This window comes from Myotis lucifugus, unplaced genomic scaffold, assembly GCF_000147115.1.
Source record: "Myotis lucifugus unplaced genomic scaffold, Myoluc2.0 scaffold_29, whole genome shotgun sequence".
Lineage (NCBI taxonomy): Eukaryota > Metazoa > Chordata > Mammalia > Chiroptera > Vespertilionidae > Myotis > Myotis lucifugus.
Window position 1 is genome coordinate 7,076,823 of NW_005871077.1, and position 23,776 is coordinate 7,100,598.

Consider the following 23,776-nt stretch of genomic DNA (forward strand, 5'->3'; position numbering starts at 1 on the left):
ACTTTCACTACTCCTGTTCGACATAGTTCTGGAAGTGCTAGCCATAGCAATTAGAAAAGAAGAAGAAATAAAAGGTATCCAAACTGGAAAAGAAGACGTAAAACTGTTATTATTCGCAGATGACATGATACTGTACATAGAAAACCCTTAAGACTCCATAAAAAAATTATTAGACTTAATAAATAAATTCAGCAATGTAGCAGGATACAAAATTAACGCCAACATCTCTGGCATTTTTATACACCAATAGTGAACCTACAGAGAGATTAAAAAAACAATACCATTTACCATCGCACCAAAAAAAAATTAATATATCTAGGAATAAACTTAACTAAGGAGGTAAAAGACCTGTACTCAGAAAACTACAGGACACTGAAAAAGAGATATAGGAAGACATAAACAGATGGAAGAACAAACAGTGTTCATGGATTGGTAGAATCAACGTCATTAAAATGTCCATAATACCCAAAGCAATCTATAGATTCAATGCACTCCCCATTAAAATACCAATGGCATATTTCACAGACCTAGAATGAACTCTCTAAAAATTCATCTGGAATAAAAAAAAAAAAGACCCCGAATAGCTGCAGCAATCCTGAGAAAGAAGAACAAAGTAGGAGGGATCTCAATACCAGATATCAAGATGTATTACAAAGCCACTGTTCTCAAAACTGCCTGACACTGGCATAAGAACAGACATATAAACCAATGGAATAGAGAACCCAGAAATCGACCCAAACCACTATGCTCAATTAATAGTTGACAAAGGAGGCAAGAACATACAATGGATTCAAGACAGTCTCTTCAGTAAATGGTGTTGGGAAAATTGGACAGATACATGCAAAAACATGAAACTCAACCACCAACTTACATCACACACAAAAATAAACTCAAAATGGACAAAGGACTTAAATATAAGACAGGAAACCATAAAAATATTAGAGAAATCCACAGGCAGCAAAATCTCAGTTTCATATGCCGAAGCAATATCTTCACCGATACAGCTCCTAGGGCAATGGAAACTAAAGAGAAAATAAACAAATGGGACTACATCAAAACAAAAAGATTCTGTACAGCAAAAAAACACACACAAAAACCATCAACAAAACAACAAGAAAGCCCACTGCATGGGAGAACATATTTGCCAGTGTTATCACAGATAAGGTTTAATCTCCAACAGCAGGTGGTCATCCCCCGAGAGGTTCCAGACTGCCAGAGGGCACAGGCTGGGCTGAGGGACCCTCCCCGAGTGCACAAATTTTTGTGCACTGGGCCTCTAGTTGTAAATAATGCTGCAAAAAACATATGGTTTCTTACAATAAATACCCGGAAGTATAATTGCTGGGTCCTTCTTTATCTTTTGTTAGAGCCTTTAACATCTACTTTGTGTGATATGAGTACTGATAACCCACCATTTTTTGTTTTGTTTCTGTTTTCATGAAATATCTCTTTCCTTCATTGTGTGTGTATCTTTGGTCTAAAGTAGGTCTTTTATAGGCAGCATATAAATTAATCTTGTTTTCTTATTCATTCAGCCACCCTATGTCTTTTAGTTGAAGCATTTATTCCATTTACATTTAAAGTAATAGCTAATACATATGTAATCATTGCCATTTTATTATTCATATTTCTTTATCTTCTTCTACTTAAAGTAGACCATTTAACATTTCTTGTAATGCTTGTTGGGTGATGATGAGCCCCTTTAGCTTTTTCTTGTCTGGAAAGATCTTTATCATCTGTCTTTCAATTCTAAATGACAGCTTTGCTAGGTAGAATAATCTTGGTTGTAGGTCCTCGCTTTTTATCACTTTGAATCTTTCATGCCCATTCCTTCTGGCTTGCAAAGTTTCTGTTCAGAAATCATCTGATAAGTCTTATGGAAGCTCCCCTGAAGGTAACTAACTGCTTTTCTCCTGTTGCTTTTAAGATTCTCCCTCTGCCTTTAACCCTTGGCATTTTAATTATGATGTGTCTTGGTGTAGGCTTCTTTTGTTTATCTTGTTGGGAACTCTCTGGACTTCCTGCACTTGTATGTCTATATCCTTCCAAAAGTTAGGGAATTTAACAGTCATTAATTCTTCAAATAGGTTTTCAATTCCTTGCTCTCTCTCTTCTACTTCTGGTTCTCTATGATGTAAATATTGGTATGCTTGATGGTGTCCCAGGTGTGCCTTAAACTATCCTCATTTTTTGGATTATTTTTGCTGCCCTGTTTGGGAATATTCTGCTGCTACCTTATCTTCCAAATCTGCTTCATCTATATACTATTGATTTTCATTAATATATTCTTCATTTCAGTAATTATATTCTTCATTTCTGGTTTTTTTATGTTTTCTATCTCTATTTTTATGATATCATTGAGCAACCTTATAAACAGTGTTTTGAACTTTGCATCTGGAAAATTGATCATCTCCATTTTGTTTAGTTCTTTTTCTGGAGTTTTGTTCTGTTCTTTCATTGGGGACATATTTGTCTCCTCATTCCAGCTGCCTCCTTCTGCTTGTTTCTATGTACTAGGTAGATCTGCTATGTCTCCCAGACTTCGTAGAGTAGTGGCCTTATGTAGTAGTTGTCCTTTTGGAACTAGTGGTGCAATCTCCCTGGTTACTCACCTAAGCTGTGAGGTCCAGATGTGTCCCTTGTGTTTATTGTATGTGTCCTCCTGCTGTAGTTGAGCCTTGATTGTTGCTGGCATATCAATGGGAAGGATTGTCCCTTGGGCTGATTGGTTGAAAGGACTGGCCATGACATTATAACAGTGGAGGAGCTGTTATAAAGGGGCCAACCCTATGAAGCAGGATTTGTTTTATTGGGGCTCAATGCCTGCTGAATCTACACTTTGGGTGCCTCATTTTTTGAGATGGTTGAGTGGTACTCTGATGTAGTCTGAAACTGGCCACCTGGTGTGCTAGTTCTGGGGCATCATGGGAGGGGCTCTGATGCAGGCCGAAGTCAGATGCCTGTCCCCTGCCTGGGGCCATTCAGCATGAGATATAAAGCAATCTGCAGGTGGCAGCTTCTTGTGCTGGACTTCGAGGTTCCCGAAAGAGGCCAAGTTGTAAACCAAGTCTGGCTGCCCCTCATGCAGGGGTTGGGGTCACTTAACAAGAGGTACAGGGCACGCTGAGGCCAGATGCTGCTGCATGGGGTTTGTGAGCCTTTGTGAGATTTTAGGAAAATCCTCATCAAGAGCTAAGATATGTTGCTTGTGTGGAAAAGCCACCAAAAAGGGCTTGAATTGGCCTACAAGTTGGGTGGGACAGGGTCTCAAGGAATCACCAAGGCAGGTCAAATGTTATTAACAAGGTTGATGGAGATTCAGATGTGGCACCCACCTGTGGGCTCTGTGGGGAGAGGGCTCAGCAAAGGAATAATGGCCTCTGCCAGCACTTCTGTCTGGGAAAAAGCTACCCCTCCAACCCAAAGCCATACAATTCAGTTTCTCCCTGCATGTCCCTGGTGACTTTCAAGCTGCCACCCCAGCGAGGGATCTCAGAGAGAGTGAGACCAAGTAAATGAAAGTGTAGGCTTTTCTGAGAAATACCTGGGACTCTGGAAACCCTCTTTCTCACTCAGCCAAAATCGTTGCTGGTTTTTTCAGCCAGAAGTTATTGGGACTTCTCTTCCTAACACTGGAACCCTGGACTGGGGGTCCTGGTGTGGAGCTGGAATCCCTTGCACTTCAAGGAGAACCTCTGCAGCCAAGATATTTCTCCAGATTTTTAACCACCACAAGAGGTGTATGACTAGCCCATTAGGAGTCTATGTCTCTCCTACCAGTCTTCACACAGCTTCTTCTTTAAAACCTCAGTTATAGGACTTTTATTCAGCTAGACTGCAGGTGGTTTTCAATAATACTGTTCTGTAGTTGAGTTGGAATTTTGATGTGGTCATGGCAGGAGGCAAGCAAAGTGTTTTCTTACTCGCCATCTTGACTGGAAGCCTGCTTTTTGTATTCTTTTCAATGGAAAAGAATGCCAGGGCTTAAGAAATTGTTCTTTAAAAAATTAATCTATCCTTGAGGTGCACAAAATAAGGGGAAGCCATTTCTTTCCCTCTCTCTCTCTCTTTTTTTTTTTTTTTGAGAAACAATGATTGCTTAGAAAATGTTTGATGATATATTTAAGTAAGAGCACTAGATCTGAGGAGCAAAGAAAATCCAAATCTCTGTCACGATATTAATTTTATTACCTGCCTGATGGTTTTCTTAGATCTTCACTCTCTAGCAGTAACTAAGTTATCTTTTTCTTCTAAAATTGCCAGATTCTCTAGGATTGTTTCCTTTATCATTTCATACAATGAAACGTGTCAGTCCTGGATTGGACACTAGTGACAGAAATACGAACCTGGCCGATGGATGAGGGCCCAGCCATGTCTGAATTTATAGTTCCAGCAAAGGAAAACCAAGAAGAAAATGATGACAGTCCTGAGTGAAGGTAAGTATACAGAACTAGGGAAATACTTTGGAGAGAGAAAACTGAAATTTAAAGGTTGTCTTTGCCAGGATAAGAAGCAGGACAAATTCATGGCGAAAACCTGGAGGTAAGATAGAACACAGAACATTTGAGAACTGCAAGTAGTGTAGAAGAGCTAGAGAAGAGATTGCACAGGGATAGGCTGAAAGGGGTACAGGTTTTACATGCCCTAATAGGCTTTGGAGAGTAGATTGGCACCAGTCCTAAAGGGTACAGAAAGCTCCTGAAGGGTTCTCAGCCGGGAGTGACATGGCCACTTTGTTTTTTTAGAAAAATCTGCCTGCCAGCAGTGTAGAGAATGGAGTGAGAGAGAATTCCTGACTGCAGGGAAACCCTTCAGGAGCAGCAGCAGTGAGCTCAGGGAAATAGTGGGCACAAATGTGGGCAGTGTCAGAGGAGGGAGAAAAAAATGGATTGAGAAGAGATAGTAAAGGTTTTTGAGAGATAAAGAGTATCCCAAATCTCTAGCTTCAACAACTGAAGGAATGGTGGTGTCATTTATGGGGACGTGGTGACTAGGATGAAGTACCTCAAGGAGGAATTGGTTTTGGAGGAAAAAGCATAAAGTTTGGAGCACCCTGGAATTAGGTGCCTGAGAGACATACCAGTGAATACCTCCACGGTCAGTTGGAACAAGATTAGTTCTGAGCTAGAGAGAGAGTTATGGAGCACTTATCTAGGTGGTACCTAAAGACCAGGAAGTGGAGATCACCCAGGGAGAATGTGCTCAGGAAGAAGAAACAGCCCAGGAAGAGCCTTGAGGAACACTAACAATAAAAGGACAGGCAGAAAGAGGAAAAAGAGAAGAGCCGGAGTAAAGTAGAAGAATAGAGAGAGAGCAGGTAACAAATGATTCAAGAATGAGGTGGTATTCAAAGATTCCTGCAATGTCAAGCAAAACAGATTGAGAAATACCTTCCAAAGAAAACCTCCAGTGTGCTGTAGAGGGATAAATACTAGTGAAACACAGGGTAAGTTAATACCTAATATGGAGATGTGACAAATAGTTTATTTTAAACAATACTAAAATAATATATGTACAGCACTTCCCACATATAAGGACAAGGAAAGTTGTGACAAAGAAGATTTTTTTTTTGCAAATTCTCATCTTCTCTAGCTTGAAAGTAAGTATGCAAACTCTTGACATAAGGAAGTGTTTATAAAATACAGTTTTATAATATTTCAAAAACTGGACTATATAGCTTTCTAACAGATTCAGAAGGAGAGAACTCAAGCACTTTGTTTAGCCTGAGGTTCATTCATGACCATACACCCTATGCTTATATCAATATTTACTGTAATATAATGTACACATACCCTCCCATTAATTCAAGGAAAGTTTTTCCAAAGGTAATATAATTACAACAGCAGCAAAATTATGTCTTAAGCCTTATGGGAAGCTGAATGGGGCCCTTCTGTCTTTGCATAATGTTTTAGTTAAACCCTGTCAGTATAAAAGGCTTCTCCTAATACTGTGAAGTAAGCATAGCACTTATAAGATTTTACTTAATATAATTGTTATAAGCTTACTCTGTCCAAAGAAGTAGTAATAACCAGGAATGTATGAAAATTATATCACAAGGAATACTGAATATTAACTACTACTGTCTACTGCAGCTGTTCCTTACTTAAATAATTTCATTCACATAAATTCATATGCAGAAGTGAATGAGACACAGATATTTCAATGGGATTCTAATTTCATGACTTTCCAAGAGCAACAGAGGATAAAATCAGTGCTTTTCTCAAAACATCTTCAAGCTGGTACAGGTTTGCTTTGCTACTATTTGGGGAACAATGGGGATCATCTGGACCAGATGAAAGCAGATCTGGACTCAGGACACTGACCTTAGTGTTTTTAAGTTTCCCTATAACACTCAACGTTTTTCTCTGATGGAGAACTTTGCAAGGGGTTACTAATTTTAGTTTCTTTTAAAGAGTCTAATAGCATAACAATTGTACAATATAAGTTCTATGAGAGAAGGGTCACATCTATTTTATTTGCCTCCATATCCCCAGGATCTAACACACTTTCTTAAAACAGTGGATATTCAATAAACATTTGTTTAATAATTACAGTGTGTCCTCAAAAATGTATATATACTTTGAGTAATTATTAATTCCAATGGGTTAAATTTGAAAAGAAAAAACATCAATTGAGTTATCAGCTGTTAAAGTGTGTATACATTTTTTGGGACAGCCTACATGTACTGTTTGAGGAATGTGCACTTATAGTTTCAGGGGGAAAAAACTAATAAAGATCAATGTATCTGGTAAACTTACTGTTGAGAATTTTTCATGTAGCACTTTAAAGGGCTTCCATTAAAAAGACCAGTTAATTACTTGACAAACAAATAATTCAAGAAAACTAGGCCAGTAGCCTAGTATGAGGGATTAGCATTTATAGTTATATAATAAAAGTGAATGTTTCTACATCACACTGCTTTCCACTGTGAGATTTTTAGTTACAGTTACATTGTTCTCTTATTGGTATGAAAATTAATTTAATTACTATTAACTCATTCTCCATTTAGAAATTAAAAACAACACAAAAGCAAGTCAATGGTCAATAACCTTTCAAAACATGGTTGCCTCTACACTGACTACACACTGAGCTCAAGAGTACATTTTTTTTCAAAATATGATTGTATTATAGGATCAGATGAGTGATCATCACAACTGAGAAAGCTTGCTTTAGCTACTTTTTAAACATGGACTTTAAAATTAAGAAAAACACAAGCTATTTTGATAGCATTTTCAATTTGCATGATTTGTTAGTAATTTTTTCTTACTTTATTTAAAAATGTGGGAATTTTAGCATCAATAAAAATAAACCACATTTTCAGTAAGTTCTGTTCTTCATAAACTATCCGGTCCCAACTATTTTCTATTGATGGCACATAATTTAGAATAGATCTATGAAATTTGTTTAAGGTTCCAATATTAGTTTTTTATTATATATATATATATATATATATATATATATATATATATATATATGTATATATATATATAATGTAGTTTTACCTTTAATTTTCAAATGCCCTGCTAAAAAAGAACATATGTTTTTATTTATTTGGGAAGACATGATCATAACATTCCTACTACCCCTAATTATACAGTACAGCATATATTTTGAACTAAGTATGTATTACATAATAGATAAAACTGAAAAAGCAGGCACTCAAGGGGAAAAACAGTTAACCTTTAGTGAAGGAGAAAGAGGAGGTAGCAGATAGAAGTGGAGGCTCACACTTTTGACAATGCCAATGGATAAAGGGGCTTTGAAAGAGGCATCCATTTTTTGATAAACAACTGAACAACTCTAGTTTTGTTGCATCTCCCTACCAGCTACAACACTGCTGAATAGAAGAGAATTATTGGCTCTGAGCAGGAAGTGTGATCTCAGCTAAAGGTGCCTTTAAGGTCCCCATCTTATCTGTTGAGTTGGCAACAGAAATACTATTGAGCAAGTAAGAATATTTTGGCCACAGAACTAGGAAAGCACATCACAACTCACTGATAACACAATAAAACCACAGCAAGCCAAGATAATTTATAGTGGTTCAAGGAAAAGTCCCAGGACTTGCCATGTTCAGTCCAAAGTCAGGACTGAAACTCAGTCTTATTATGATTTCAAATACTAGTGCCTTTGGTCTTTTCATTTATTTATTCTTTACCTCACTGCACTTGCTTATTCGCCTTGCAACAATGAGCTGGATCATTCCTCGCTTGTTCCCTTCAGTGGACATGGACCTTCTGAGAGTTTCCATGGCATCTTGGTTTGTCTTGCCCAACAGGGATTCCCCATTCACTGCTATCAGCTGATCATTCACCCGAAGCCTTCCATCCTGAGAAGCAAACAGGTAAAACCAAGTCTGTTATAAAAGAAGTTGCTTTCATTTTAGTTAAAAAAAAAAATAAAATAAAAACAACACCCAAAAAAAAAAGAGGAGGGGGCAGACTTTAATCCTAATGGACTTTCCCAATTGAATACCAGCATACTGTCCAAGCAGTCACTGTAGCCTTTGTCCATTTCAGTCATTTATACATTTGTAAATCAAGTCATTATCATAATCTGTTTACCAAAATAGGGTACTAATTCAAAGGATACAAAGTGATTACTTTCTTGCTTCCAGAGACACCCACAGAGGTTATTTACAACCCAAGATATGCCAAAGCTCAAGGCTATTAGACAAGTGCAGAGAGAGAAGTGCCCTCTTAACAAACAACCAAGAAATTTTCTCTAGACTGGGAAATAGGATAAGCGATCCATAGACAGTGAAGGGGAAAAAAAAGATTAACCTTTATTGTATGGCAGCTCAGAGCCAGAACCTAAACTAGGTCTGTGCATAGATTATCTTCATTTAACTAGAATGATTATGGGTTGTAAAATCTATGAGACAAAAATGGGGAGTTGAAGCCATGGACACCACCCCAAAATGAGAGATCACTGCTTTTTACACACACACACACACACACACACACACACACACACACAATATTTGTTAAGTGTTATAGGATATCAGAATATGCCAACACAAAATATACCACTTTGGCGTAAGAATGATTCTGAGCTGATGGCAACTGAGAAATGGCAGACACAGCAGGTGTTCTCTGCTCTCCCCTTTCTTCCTGAACACAGGACATGCATTTCCTTTATGAAGGTGTCCCCTCACTTTTCCCAAACCAGGGAAGGAAGGACAATGTTCAACACCAGAGACAGAGATGGCAAAGAGATTAGTCTGCATAAACAAACCTTACAAAATAAACCTTATCATTAGTTTCCCTGATATAATTACCTTCCCAAAATCTACAGCCCCTAGAAGCCCAAACCCTTTTTCCTTTTATTAAACACAATGTACTGCTGTTTGCTTAAATGGTATTTAACCTTCCAAGTCTCACTGTTTCTTCAGTGTACACTTTTTTTCTGTGGAGCCCCAATATATGTAAAATTTAAAATATTAACTTCAATAAAATGTTAACCTTTTTCTCCTGTTAATCTGTCTTTTGTCTCCCAAGATTAACTAATAGGCCTCAGAAACAGAATCTATGAGGTATAGAAAGTCTGTCCTCCTCTGCAGTGTATACATTTCCAAAATAGTTATAGGGGTAAAATTAAACATTTTTATCAATGGACATAAGCTCAATAAAGTTGACATTTGCTTACTTTAGATGCTGCTCCTCCATTAATAATGGACTTGACAAAGATTCCCAAATCCGCATGGTTCTCTTTTGACCGGTTACCTTTGACACTGACACCAAGACCTGCGGATCCTGAATCATTAAGTGGAACTTCAAATGTCAAAAATTCCCTGGTACCATCAGGTGTGAGAACAACATCCTCTTCATCTGCTTTCTAATAGGGAACAAAATTGCAAAGCACATTATATTCCAGTGTTTCTTCCTCACAGATATGTTTAAAGGGCTAATGAGCAGTTCTTAATCATAACAGGCACAGTATCTCCACCAGAGTTCCATGACAAAATCCAGGATAGCAGTGCACCTGTACCCCTTCAAAGGATTCCTAGGGACAGCGATTATTATTTATATGCAGCATTTATTTAAATATTGAAACAAACCCAAAACAGATTATCAAAAAGATAGGGGGAAATATAGTGAAAAGGACTGAAAACATGTAGACTCCTAGAGTTTGGGATTTTTTTTTGGGGGGGGGGGAGGGAGAGGCAGGAGGATTTCTGTTTATACAGAGTGGGGCAAAAGTAGATATACAGTTGTGAGTACCTGGAACAGAGTTATTTACTAATCATTGTATTATTTTCAATACGAACAACTGTGAACCTACTTTTGCTCCACCCTGTATATATTCTAAACCACAGGAGAAAAACAATACAGGAATCAAAATAAATATATCTCATTTGTCCCTTGCTTTTCATTAGGAATTTTCAATGTTATTAATAGTTTTATGCAGAGAAGATTTTTCACAATACTGTACCATACATAATGTTAGGACTATAGATACAATCCTTAACAGCCATTTATTTGTAAGCTTCCCGCCACAGGAGAACAAAGACCAGGAAAAACTTGTTGATCACTAGGAGTCAGACCATATAAGGAATGGAAACTGTCCTGAAGGCACCTGATGGCACACCTGCATTCCATCCGCATTCCAAGCCCACCAGCTCAGCCCCCAGACCCACTCACAAATGCTTCCCACCAGTGACTGCACAGAAAGATGAAACTCCAGCTCCTGGGTGCTTCCATCATTGACCCAATGTCACCTTGGCTTAGTGCTGTGCAGCCCTTTCCTTTGGATATTCCATCCTTTATCCCCTTTCTTTAAATAAATTCAATTTTCCTTTATCCACTGTCTGAGATGGCTATTTAGCCTGCCCGCGTAACCACCCATTGTTAACCTTTCACATACTATAGATGGAATTTTTCAGGTGATATTGTTTAATTAATTAGCTGTATATGCAAGCTTTAATGCCATAATTGCAGTCATCAAGGCATAAAAGATTGTTTTAGAATACAACATATTTTAACTTACATAAACTTTTGCCCATCTTAATACAGCAAAGAAGAAATGAAAGCTTAAAGTCTAACCTAATTAAATGCAGTGAGATGACATATTCTATCAATAAAAATTGCCCATGCCAGTTTGGCTCAGTGGAGAAAGCATCAGCCTGCGGATTGAAGGGTCCCGGGTTCGATTCTGGTCAAGGGCACATGCCTGGGTTGCAGGCTCAATCCAAAGTAGGGGGCATGCAGGAGGCAGCCAATCAATAATTCCCTCTCATCACTGATGTTTCTATCTCTGTCTCCCTCTCCCTTCCTCTCTGAAATCAATGAAAATATATTTTTTAAAAAATGTATGCCACAAGATGAAGCAGTGTGCCTCCTGTGCCCCTCCTCAGTAATCCCACCCATGGCCAAGACTTCAACCACCTAGATCTCTGTACCTGTCACCTCCCAATGAGGAAGGCTAGAATTCCTTTTCAAACTCAGCATTTCCAACCACATAATGAACATGTAGCAGGAGCTCCTCAAATCACAACTAAATGCCTCATCTAGTACTACAACCTATTTATCCTCCTTTTCCCCCAATTTTGAAATATTAGACCAGCATCCACCTAGTCCCGTGGTAGGCAAACCTCGGCTCACGAGCCACATGTGGCTCTTTGGCCCCTTGAGTGTGGCTCTTCCACAAAATACCACGTGCGGGTGCGCACATACAATGTGATTGAAACTTCGTGGCCCATGCGCAAAAGTCGGTATTTTGTGGAAGAGCCAGTATTTTGTGGAAGAGCCACACTCAAGGGGCCAAAGAGCTCACGAGCCGCAGTTTGCCGAGCCGCAGTTTGCCGACCACTGACCTAGTCACTCAAATTGGAATTATCAAATTATAATTGATGAATGGCTAAATATAGGGTGTCCCCCAAAATTGTATACACGCACTTTGAATAATTATAAAGGCAGTGTTTATTAAAGTACATTTCATTTTCAAAATTGAGCTATCAGGTGTTAAAGTGTGCATACATTTTTTGGGACACCCTGTATATAGCAGTACATAATTAGGCTGGAATATAATGCATCCTTTAAAGATTGTGCGTTTAGAGAATGGTTCAATTACACACATGAAAGCAGACTAGTGCAGAGTAATGGGTAGACTTCAATTGTTCTCTTTGTATCCCAACAAACTTTTAAAATTTTCTAAAAACAATCAAAATTAACATAATTATAAAATACTTTTTAAAGGAATTTAGGGATTTAACATGCAAGCTGAAATATCTCAATTAGATGAAATAATTTTTGGAAGTACAGAATTTATCAGTAAGAAACTATTTTTATAGCTTATCTTAACACTAGAAACCCAGTGCACAAAATTTGTGTACTGGGGGCGGGAGGGTGGGGTCCCTCAGCCTGTCCTGCGCCCTCTCACAGTCTGGGAGCCTCGGGGGATGTCCAACTGACGGCCATCAGTCAGACATCCTTAGCACTGCCCTAAAGGTGGGAGTCCGGCTTCTGGCTGAGAAGCACTCCCGCTGTGGGAGCACACTGAACACCAGGGGGCAGTTCCTGCATTGAGCATCTGCCCCCTGGTGGTCAGTGCATGTCATAGCAACTGGTCGTTCCACTGTTCAGTTGATTTGCAAATTAGCCTTTTATTATATAGGATAAGATGTATGCAAGTTTTACATAGCTAAATCCATAATAATGCAATTTGAAAAGTAGTGTTCCTAATTTACTAATATTCAATGTTAACATTTTATGGTAGGACATTCATTGTGCCAGCTCAACAGACAGCTCATACTTATGAGAACAAGGTACATTTCAAAGGCACAAAATAATATTGCTTATATTAAGACAGGAAAACTATATAATAAAGATATAAAATAAGAATAGCTTTGTAAAGATACAGGGCAGAAGCTACATTAACTATACAAAGTAAATAAATTTTGGTATCACAGTAAATATAAAGCCTAAGTCAGCTCATTATAAGACTTTCTTATCTTTAAAACATTCCTAGAGAATAGTTATAGCTCAAACAAAATCAATGTATTGGAGAGAAATAAACATTAAGTACTCACATCGAAATACTGATATCATTTACTATACTGATATCATTATCACATATTTAGTATATTGATATCGTTATCACATATTTAGTATACTGATATCATAACCACATATGTATTATACTGACATCATTATCATATATTTATACTGACATCATTATCACATACTTATTATACTGATACCATTATCACATATTTATATACTGATGTCATTACCACATATTTATTATACTGATATTATTTATCACATATTTAGTATACTGATATCATTAATCACATATATCTTTATATACTGTTTTGCTCTAAAAGCTTTTTTTGTCCATATCATTCAAACCAATTAAAGAATACTAAATAATGACTTTGTGTGAATGAATATAGCTATGCCAAAATAAAATTTGCTATAAAAACATAATATATAGGTAAATTTTCATGTTTAAAATACAAAATAGAAGCAAAACACAATCCTCTTCTCCTTTAAATTCCAAAGTAATTGAAAGATAAAATGTACTTCGTAAATCAGTATTGATATTCCTGGGAAAGTTGCATTTGAAAAGATGAAAAAAAGAATCCTTGGCTGGGACCATTTGGGTCTGATCAATTAGTATGCTCATTTGCTCTTTAAAAACCATTTAAATGCTTCATTACAGAGAACTGTTACAAAGTCTTCAGAGTATAGGATCTCTTCATTCTGATACAAAGGAGGAGCCAATTTTCTATCACCTTAATTATTATTCCACACAGATTCTGTACTTTATCAAGTTTCTTGAGTCAAATTCTTTCTACAGAATTTGCTCTTCAAACCATATACATAATTGTGTCCTTCATGTACATACATGTACACTCAAAGTGATTTTTTCCATCAGTGCAACCAGACAGTGCTTCCTTTGCTCATTACTCTATTGACATTTTGCCCTTTTAATGCCCAGAAAAAACAGGGCACTTTTACTGAGCATATTAAAAGCAAAGAACCTGCGGGATGGGCAATATATAAGCTATTTACTTCCCCATTATCCTCAGAACAGCAGAAAAGACACATACTTCTATCTGCAGTGAAGACAGCAAAAGCAGACACAAGTCCCAACACCAAGGCTCAACTTTCCTTCCTCCCCAACAACAGTCTGACCCCCAGGTCACTCTGAGTCTACAGTGCATCTGCTAACAGAGGGAATAAATGTTGCTTATATTAAGTAGCAAAAAAATAATCATGAGAATCTGAGATTCAACATATGGAAATTTTGATGAGTGTACAAAATAGTAAAAAGAGGCCAAAGAAATATGATTTGATATTATCATGAATCCATAAAATTATAGATATGAGTAAAATAGCTGATATGGGGCACTGAAAAGAAATGAGTGACTCAGCACATATTTTATCACTTGTGAAATCTGATTCCTGTTAATATTTTAGCCTTTGATCCTGACACAGAGCTCCTAAACTCCTTCAAATTTTCTTTTTATTTTTTAAACTTTTTAAAAAATATATTTTTATTGATATCAATAAAATGGATAGGGAGAGATAGAGAGAAACATCAATGATGAGAGACAATCATTCATCAACTGCCTCCTGCATACCCCCTACTAGGGATCGAGCTCACAAACCAGGCATGTGCTCTGATCTGAAATTGAACCATAACCTCCTGGAACAATAGGTCGATTCTCAAACGCCGAGCAATGACAGCTGGCCACCCTTTAGAATTTTCTGAGTTATAAGAGCATCTTTTGTTCTAATGAGGTTATTTTTGGTAGGTCACCAGAAAGACCAAGCCATGATTAGAAGCTTGGACATTTCATACCTACCTCCACTCTCCAAAGAGAAAAGAGGGGCTAGAAATGAAGTTAATAATCAATCATGCCTACATGATGAAGCCTCCATAAAAATCCCAAAAGTATGGGGTTCAAAGAGCTTCCAGTTTAATGAACAGATCCACATGCTAGGAAGGTGACACACCTCTACCCACAGGCACATCTTTTCAAATGACCATTCATTCACATGGTTAAAACATCCTTTGTAATAAGACAACAATAGTAAGTAAACTGTTTTCCTGGGTTCTGTGAGTTGCTCTAGCAAATTACTGAAGTCAAGGAGAAAGTTAGAAGTTGTGTGTAACTTGGGGACCCACTCCTTGGCATTGGCATCTGAAGGGGGTGACAGTCTTGTGGGACTAAGTCTTTAATTTGTGGGGTCTACAATAACTCCAGATTAATGTCAGAAATACTTGGTATAGAAAAGCTCACACATCTGGTAGGTGTGAATAGAGAAATATAGCAGTTTGTTCCTGCTCATGGCTTCACCTTAATTTACTGATTTCTGTTACTCCCTCCCTCTCCATAGAGTTAATTATTTTTTAATTGTGTAAAGTTTTACATATGGCTCATTTTTCCCCAATTGACCGCCCCCCTTCTGGCCATTCCCACAATGGGCAAGCCCCCACTGCCCCAGTGTCTGGGGCCATTGGTTATGCTAATATGCATGCATACAAGTGCTTTGGTTGATCTCTAACCCCTTCCCTCCTCTGACATTTGTCTCTGGATCTATTCTTGTTCATCAAATTATGTTGATCATTATATCCCACATATGAGTGAGATCATGTGATATTTATCTTTCTCCAACAGTCTTATTTCACTTAGCATAATGCTCGCTAGTTCAATCCATGCTGTTGCAAATGGTAAAAGTTCCTTCTTTTTTATAGTGGCATAATATTCCATTGTGTAGATGTACCACCGTTTTTTAATCCACTCATCTATTGATGGGCACTTAGGTTGTTTCCAAATCTTAGCTATTGTAAATTGTACTGCTATGAACACAGGGGTGCATATATCTTTTCTGATTGGTGTTTCTGGTTTCTTGGGATATAGTCCTAGAAGTGGGATTACTGGGTCAAATGGGAGTTCCATTTTTAACCTTTTCAGGAAACTTTATACTGTCTTCCACAGTAGCTGCACCAGTCTGCATTCCCACCAGTAGTGCAGGAGGGTTCCTTTTTCTCCACATTTTCACCAGCACTTGTCCTTGGTTGATTTGTTGATGATAGCCATTCTGACAGGTGTGAGATGGTAAGTTGTTGTTTTGATTTGCATCTCTCAGATGATTAGGGACTTTGAGCATGTGTTCATATGTCTCTGGGCCTTCTGTATGTCCTTTTTCGGTAAATGTCTAGTTAGATCCTTTGCCCATTTTTTGATTGGATCCTTTATCTTCCTTTTGTTAAGTTGTATGAGTTCTCTGTAAATTTTGGAGATTAAACCCTTATCTGAAATAGCATTGGCAAATATGTTCTCCCATGTAGTGCTTTGTTGATGGTTTCTTTTGCTGTGCAGAAGCTTTTTATTTTGATGTAGTCCCAATTTTTTTTATTTTCTCCTTAGTCTCCATTGTCCTAGGAGCTGTGTCTGTAAAGGTATTGCTATAACATATGTCTGCTATTTTGCTGCCAATGGAGTCTTGTAGGATTTTTATGGTTTCCTGTCTTACATTCAAGTCCTTTAGCCATTTTGAGTTTGTTTTTGAGGATGATGTAAGTTGGTGATCTAGTTTCATTTTTTTGCATGTATCTAACCAAATTTCCCAGCACCATTTATTAAAGAGACTGTTTTGACTCCATTGTATGCTCTTACCACCTTTGTCAAAATTGAGCATAATGGCTTGGGTTTATTTCTGGGTTCTCTGTTCTATCCCATTGGTCTTATATGTCTGTTCTTGTGCCAGTACCAGGCAGTTCTAAGAACCGTGGCTTGGTAATATAGCTTGATATCTGGTATTGTGATCCCTCCAACTTTGTTCTTCTTTCTCAGGATTGCTGTGGCTATTTGGGGTCTTTTTTTATTCCAGATGAATTTTTGGAGAGTTTATTCTAGGTCTTTGAAATATGCCATTGGTATTTTAATAGGAATTGCATTGAATCTGTAGATTGCTTTAGGTAGTATGGACATTTTAAAGGCCCGACAGCCTCTACTGCTGCTGAAATATCTTCTGGAGCAGCCGGCTCTGCCACAGAGACTGCGCCATCTTGAAGGGGAGAGTGGCTGTAATAGGCAGCCCAGGCTTACCTTCAACCGGGGAGACCTCGGATACCTCCTGGGACCCTACAACTACAACGCCCAGGAACCAGCTGCCTCAACTGTGAACCCATAAACACCAAGACTCCAGTCTCAAATGAACAAATAATCTGTCAAGGGGGAGACAAAGCGGCGTGAATACACAGACGAGCCCTGCGCCTTCTCACAGAGCAGATAGAAGGAACAGCTGAATCGAACAACACCCACCTGGAAATGGCGAATTAAACACAGCTGGTGAGGCATTCCACAGACAGAAAAGTCAGATATCGCTTAGAGAAAGGTGAGATCTGGGAGCCAGGCTTGAGGGAGAAACGTGCACAGCAGGATCTAGAGTCCCAGAGGAAGACTGCGCCCCCACAAAATCCACAGCCAGTGGGGTCAGTGTAGCCTGCGAATGTGGAAGGGGTTCCACAGGGCTGCTGGCAGAAGGGGTCTCTAGAAATCAACCCACAGCAGGGCTGGGCCCAGAAAGGCAGCCTGAAGTTCTACCAGTATACTGGCTGTGCAAAACCAGGGGAAAAAGATGCATGCAGAGACGTGCACAGTGCCAGGGGAAAAAGACGCGAGTCTGCACGCTTACTCTGGTTTTTCTTTTTAAATCCTTGCTTTTGATTACTAAGCCCAGTACATAGGATCTTCCAATTAAAAACACCCACAGAGACTGCAGGGGAAAGTTGATTTGTGGAACCTGGGGATCAGAGTGGGGAGAAGTAAACAGAAAACCAGCTCTGGGGCAGTCCATCCTCTCAACCCAGTATTAAGTACAACAGGGAAAGCAATGTAAACACTGGGTAGAGAGGCCTTTTAGCCCTGGATATTAATACAAAACACTGCCACCCAGGGGTTGTATCAGAAATTGACTCTTGTGTAAATACAACTAAAGGCAGGCTGAGAAACAAAGAGAACCTGCCCGCGTGAAAACAGGGTTGTGGCTTATGACACAGAGGTGCAGTGGATCGCAGAGAACTTCAATACTGTCCTGACTACCTGACAGGAAGCATACGTGCCAAACAGTAGAGGAAGTGAATGACCTTCACTACTTCACATTTTTATCTTTTATCTTTTACTTAAGAAACTAATTTTTTCTCACTTGATTTTACCTTTTTTATTATTATACTTTTACTTTTAATTATTATTATTACTACAGTGGGGCCTTGACTTACGAGTTTAATTCGTTCCGTGATGGAGCTCATAACTCAAATTACTCGTATGTCAAATCAACAGTGAACGAGTGAGACACGTGATGCTGGGCTGATGTTGTGACGTTCACTGTGATGTTTGCTGCGCCAACTAGCGGTGGGGTATCTGAAGCTGGCTCGTAACCCGAATTTTAGCTTGCAACTCAAAGCAAAAAAATCGGCTGAGAGACAGCTCATATCTCGAAACACTCGTTTGTCGGGACACTCGTAAGTCAAGGCCCCACTGTACTATTATTTTACCTTTTTAAAAAGTTTTATTTTATTTTTTCTTTATTTTATTTTGGGATTAGTGTCCTACATTCTATTTTTATTTTTCCTTTAGAATTATTTTACTCTATCTCAATTTTTCCTTTATGCCAACACTCTCTTCCTCACTGCGAATGTGGAAGGGGTTCCACAGGGCTGCTGGCAGAAGGGGTCTCTGTTTCTCTTTCCCTGTTCCTCCTTTAGTTTTCCCTAACCTTTCTTTTTACTCCCTATTTAAAAATTGATCTTACTTATATATCTAATTTCCCCTCCGCTGCTCCAAGTCCATACACACTTCTCTCTTCTCTTTCTTCACTATCCAAATTTATTTTCTCTTCCCTTTATTTTTGTTTTGCCTTTTTCTTTCTTTCTGTCTTATTGTTGTTGTTTGTTTGTTGATTAGTTTGGGTTTTTTGTTTGTTTTTCTTTTTTTTGCTTCTGTGTATGTGAGGAGAAAACTCCAATAAAACAACTAATCCCAAAAATGCAAGCAACAAACACCCAGAGATGAATGCAAACCAAAAACAACTAATTCAAAAAATGTTTTGTTTTTCCTCTCCTTGCCTGTTATCTTCTTCTACTAATAGCTTAACTAATTCCAATCACCAATTCAGGCCTATCTAGTCTCTATTCTCCTTTTCCAATAGTTAACAAATACATAGATAGATAGATTAAAGAAGGGGAAAATTGATATATATATGTATATATAAATTTTCTCTTATATATATATTAGAGGCCCATTGCATAAAAATTTGTGCACTCGAGGGGGGTCCCTCAGCCCGGCCTGGGACCCCTCGGGGGATGACCACGTGCTGGATTAGGCCCGCTCCCCAGGGGATTGGGCCTAAGCTGGCAGTCAGACATCCCTCTGGCAGCCCAGGAGCCCTCGAAGGATGTCCACTTTCCAGCGGGGAGCAGGTCTAAGCTGCAGTTGGACATCCTTAGCACTGCTGAGGAGGCAGAAGAGGCTCCCACCACCACCACTGTACTGGCAGCCGTCAGCCTGGCTTGTGGCTGAGAAGAGCTCCCCGTGTGGGAGTGCACTGACCACCAGGGGGAAGCTCCTGCATTGAGCGTCTGGCCCCTGGTGGTCAGTGTGTGTCATAGTGACCAGTCATTCCCAGTCGTTCTGCTATTAGGGTCAATTTGCATATTACCCTTTGATTATATAGGATAGAGGCCTGGTGCATGGGTGGGGGCCGACTGGTTTGTCCTGAAGGGTGTCCCAGATCAGGGTGGGGGTCCCACTGGGGTGCCTGGCCAGCCTGGGTGAGGGGCTGAAGGCTGTTTTCAGGCGGGCCACACCCCCTTTAGGGTGGGGGGTCACCACTGGGGTGCCTGGCCAGTCTGGGTGAGGGGCTGAGGGCCGTTTTCAGGCTGGCCAAGCCCCCCCAGCGATGAAAGCTCCCAGCCTCTCCTTTTTTTCTTTTTTTTTTTATTCTGGGATTTACTTACCTTCTATAATTGAAACTTTGTAGCCTTGAGAGGAGCTCAGAGTCGGCCAGGGCGGGCGGGAGGGAAGCTTGGCTTCCTCCATCGCCAGGGGCAACCAAGCCTCCTGCTTGCTCCAGCTCCGTGGCTGCCGGGCGCCATCTTGGTTGGCTTAATTTGCATATAGTCACTCTGATTGGCTGGTGGGTGTGGTTTAAGGCGTAGCGGAGGTATGGTCAATTTGCATGTCTTTTATTAGTGTAGATACAGTGGGGCCTTGACTTACGAGTTCAATTCGTTTCGTGATGGAGCTCGTAACTCAAATTACTCGTATGTCAAATCATTAAAGTGAACGAGTGAGACACGTGATGCTGGGCTGATGTTGTGGCGTTCACTGTGACATTCGCTGCACCAACTAGCGGTGGGGTATCTGAAGCTGGCTCGTAACCCAAATTTTAGCTCACAACTCAAAGCAAAAAATAGGCCGAGAGACGGCTCGTATCTCGAAAAACTCGTTAGTCGGGACACTCGTAAGTCAAGGCCCCATTATAGTTTAATATATATTTTTTTTCTTTTTTGTATTTTGTTTTTTACTTTTCTTATTATACATTCATTCTCTTTCTAGCTCCTCTACACTGAATTTTGGCTATTTCTCCATTCATTCAATTCCTTGACCTTAACTTCTGGAAATAAGCTCTGCCTCCTCAGCTTTATCTGTGTGTTTGTTGTTTGCATTTTTTGAATTAGTTGTTTTTGGTTTGCATTCATCTCTGGGTGTTTGTTGTTTGCATTTTTGGGATTAGTTGTTTTATTGGAGTTTTCTCCTCACATACACATATTTTTCTCCCTTCTTTTTTCTTCTCTTTCTTTTCTCTCTTACCTTTTTTTCCTTTTCTCAATATCATTTTTGCACTCTTTTTTTAGCCCCTAATTCTCTTTTCTCTGGTGGTCACCTTTATTTGGGGTTATTAGTATCATGAATACATTTGTGTTTGGTGCCTTGTGAGTTGTGTCTTGTTGTGTTGCATTTTGTGACTTTAAGTCAATGCAGGAGAGAGCTACATAACCAGACACCTGGAGAGTAGTGATCATGGGGAGACAAAGAAACAACCTGCATACAAAAGAAAAGGAGGTATCGCCAGAAAAGAAAGTAAACAAAATGGAGTCAATCAATATGTCAGAGAAAGAATTTAGAGAAACGCTGAAAAGGATGAAAGACAAATTCAACAATATGTGCAAGAACCAAGAGGAAATGAAGAAGAACCAAGAAGAAATGAAGAATGACATTGCTGCAATAAAGAACTCAATAGAAAGCATCAACAGTAGACTACAAGAAGCAGAGGACCACATCAGTGAGCTAGAAGACAAGGCAGGAAAAAATACCCAAGAAGAGCAGCATCTAGGACAACGGTTCTCAACCTGTGGGTCATGACCCCTTTGGGGGTTCAACGACCCTTTCACAGGGGTCACCTAAGACCATCGGAAAACACATATATAATTACATATTGTTTTTGTGATTAATCACTATGCTTTAATTATGTTCAATTTGTAACAATGAAAATACATCCTGCATATCAGATATTTACATTACGATTCATAACAGTTGCAAAATTACAGTTATGAAGTAGCAATAAAAATAATTTTATGGTTGGGGTCAGCACAACATGAGGAACTGTATTAAAGGGTTGCGGCATTAGGAAGGTTGAGAACCACTGATCTAGGAAAAAAATCTTAAAAAACAGGAAAAGAGCCTAAGGGAACTTTGGGACAACACAAAACGAAACAACATCTGCATAACAGGAGTGCCAAAAGGAGAGGAAGCTGAGCAAGGAATAGAAAACTTGTTTGAAGCAATAATGACAGAAAACTTCCCTGATGTTGGGAAGAAAAAACTCACACAAGTCCAAGAAGCTCACAGAGTCCCAAACAAGATGAACCCCAAAAGCCCGACATCAAGATACATTATAATTACATTGGAAAACACCAATAACAAAGTAAGAATCTTAAAGGCTGCCAGAGAGAGACAGAAAGTTAGGCTCTTTTCCTGTTTTTTAAGATTTTTTTTCCTAGATCAGTGGTTCTCAACCATCCTAATGCCGTGACCCTTTAATACAGTTCCTCATGTTGTGTTGACCCCCAACCACAAAGGATCACCCACCAGACTATCTACTGATTTCTCAACAGAAACACATCAAGCCAGACGGGAATGGAATGAAAAATACAAAGTCATGCAAAGCAAGGGTCTGAATCCAAGAATACTGTACCCAGCAAGGCTATCAATCAAAATTGAGGGTGAAATAAGGAACTTCACTGATAAAAAAGGTCTAAGGGAGTTTATTACTACCAAACCAGCAATGCAAGAAACGCTAAAGTGTCTGCTGTAAAAAGAAGAACTAGGAAGGGAAGAAGGAACACAGGCATAAAGAATAAAAATGGCGACAAACAAGTACCTATCAATAATCACTTTAAATATAAATGGATTAAATGCCCAATTAAGAGTTAATATTTTTACTGCATAGTTCATGATAAATTAATAACAACATGTGAACATTCCCACAAAAAATAGGAAAAAGATATGCATGAGAAATTCAATAAAGATGAGTGGACCAAAAAAATACCTAAAAGGTTCAATCTTACTTGCAACAAGACACACAATCAATAAAAGTTATCAAATTGCTAAAAAAAAAATAAGTTATTTTAAGTAATGATATTCAAGAATTCAGAAGGTGTGGTAAATGGGCATGTTCTTCACTGCTTTCACTGCTAGTGAAAATATAAAGTTACACTATATATGGAAGTCAATTTGACAATGCTTATTGCTTAACCCAGAAATATAACTTTTAATAATATATCATTAAAAAGCTAATTGTGGTCAGGAAAAAAGATTTAACTGTTAGGGTGGACACTGCTATAATCACAATAGCTAAAAATTGAAAATAAGCTACATGTATCATATCAAGTGGATTAAGATATACCTACACAATGGAATACCATTCAACTATTAAAGTGTCCTTTAAAAACATTTAGTGAGACAAAAACATCTATAACTAAGAAATTAGGTTTTACCCTGTGGACTATCATAATTTCCAGTACTTCACACTCATTATCAGCCTTGATATCCTATTCTTATAAATTGTTCAGTGTCTGTCTTTTCATATCAGTCAAAGCTGCATGAGGAAGGGATATATCAGTCTTTCATTCTGCCTAGGACATAACATTTATAAGCTACATTGCATAACCCTGGGATATGATATATATTACTTACATAGGTAAAGTAGAAAATCATTTTTTAAAATGCACATCAAAATGGTGGCACTGAAGTCACGTAATTACAGGTGATTGATTGATATTTTTCTCTGCTTGACCTAATTTTCTACCATCAATATACATTACTTTTGTGTATTTTAGAACCCCCATTCTGTACCATTCTTTAATACTCCTTCAAAAACACAGTGTGGGAGAGAAGGAAATGGGCAGGGGCTTGTGCTGGGAAGGGGAACACTGACTCTTACAAAACAATTACACCATAGTGGCTACCATCACATTCTCACACCTCACAAAAGTTCTTATAAAAGTGAAAGGGAGAATTCATTCAACATACAAAAATGAAATATGTTGCTATCATAAATAGTAAACAACATTTCTGCTTTTAAGAAGATAATTTTTACAATTAAATATAGAGGTCATTTAGATGTTTTGCATAAAAAAAACCCTCCAGTCATATTTACTCCCAAAGTTACTTAATGTTAAATATTTTAGCTTATCCTATATGTGAAATGAATGTTTATGCATGTTATTTGTGATGATATTTTAGGGTCAATTATCTTAT

The 23,776-nt window shown here is 38.5% G+C and overlaps 1 protein-coding gene across 25 annotated transcripts in view; it reads right to left on the reverse strand.

Annotated features, from left to right (window-relative positions):
* PARD3 (par-3 family cell polarity regulator) overlaps window positions 1–23,776 on the reverse strand; it is a 724,129-nt gene that overhangs the window by 308,593 nt on the left and 391,760 nt on the right. For all 25 annotated transcript variants that reach the window (XR_002828697.1, XM_023752233.1, XM_023752234.1 and 22 more), the window contains 2 exons: window positions 9,646–9,834; window positions 8,156–8,326 (listed from right to left, as the gene is read on the reverse strand). Coding sequence is in view for 24 of the 25 variants with exons in the window: in XM_023752233.1 (XP_023608001.1) it covers window positions 8,156–8,326; window positions 9,646–9,834 (360 nt within the window). In the remaining variant the exon portion in view is untranslated. The remainder of the gene's footprint in view (window positions 1–8,155; window positions 8,327–9,645; window positions 9,835–23,776) is intronic.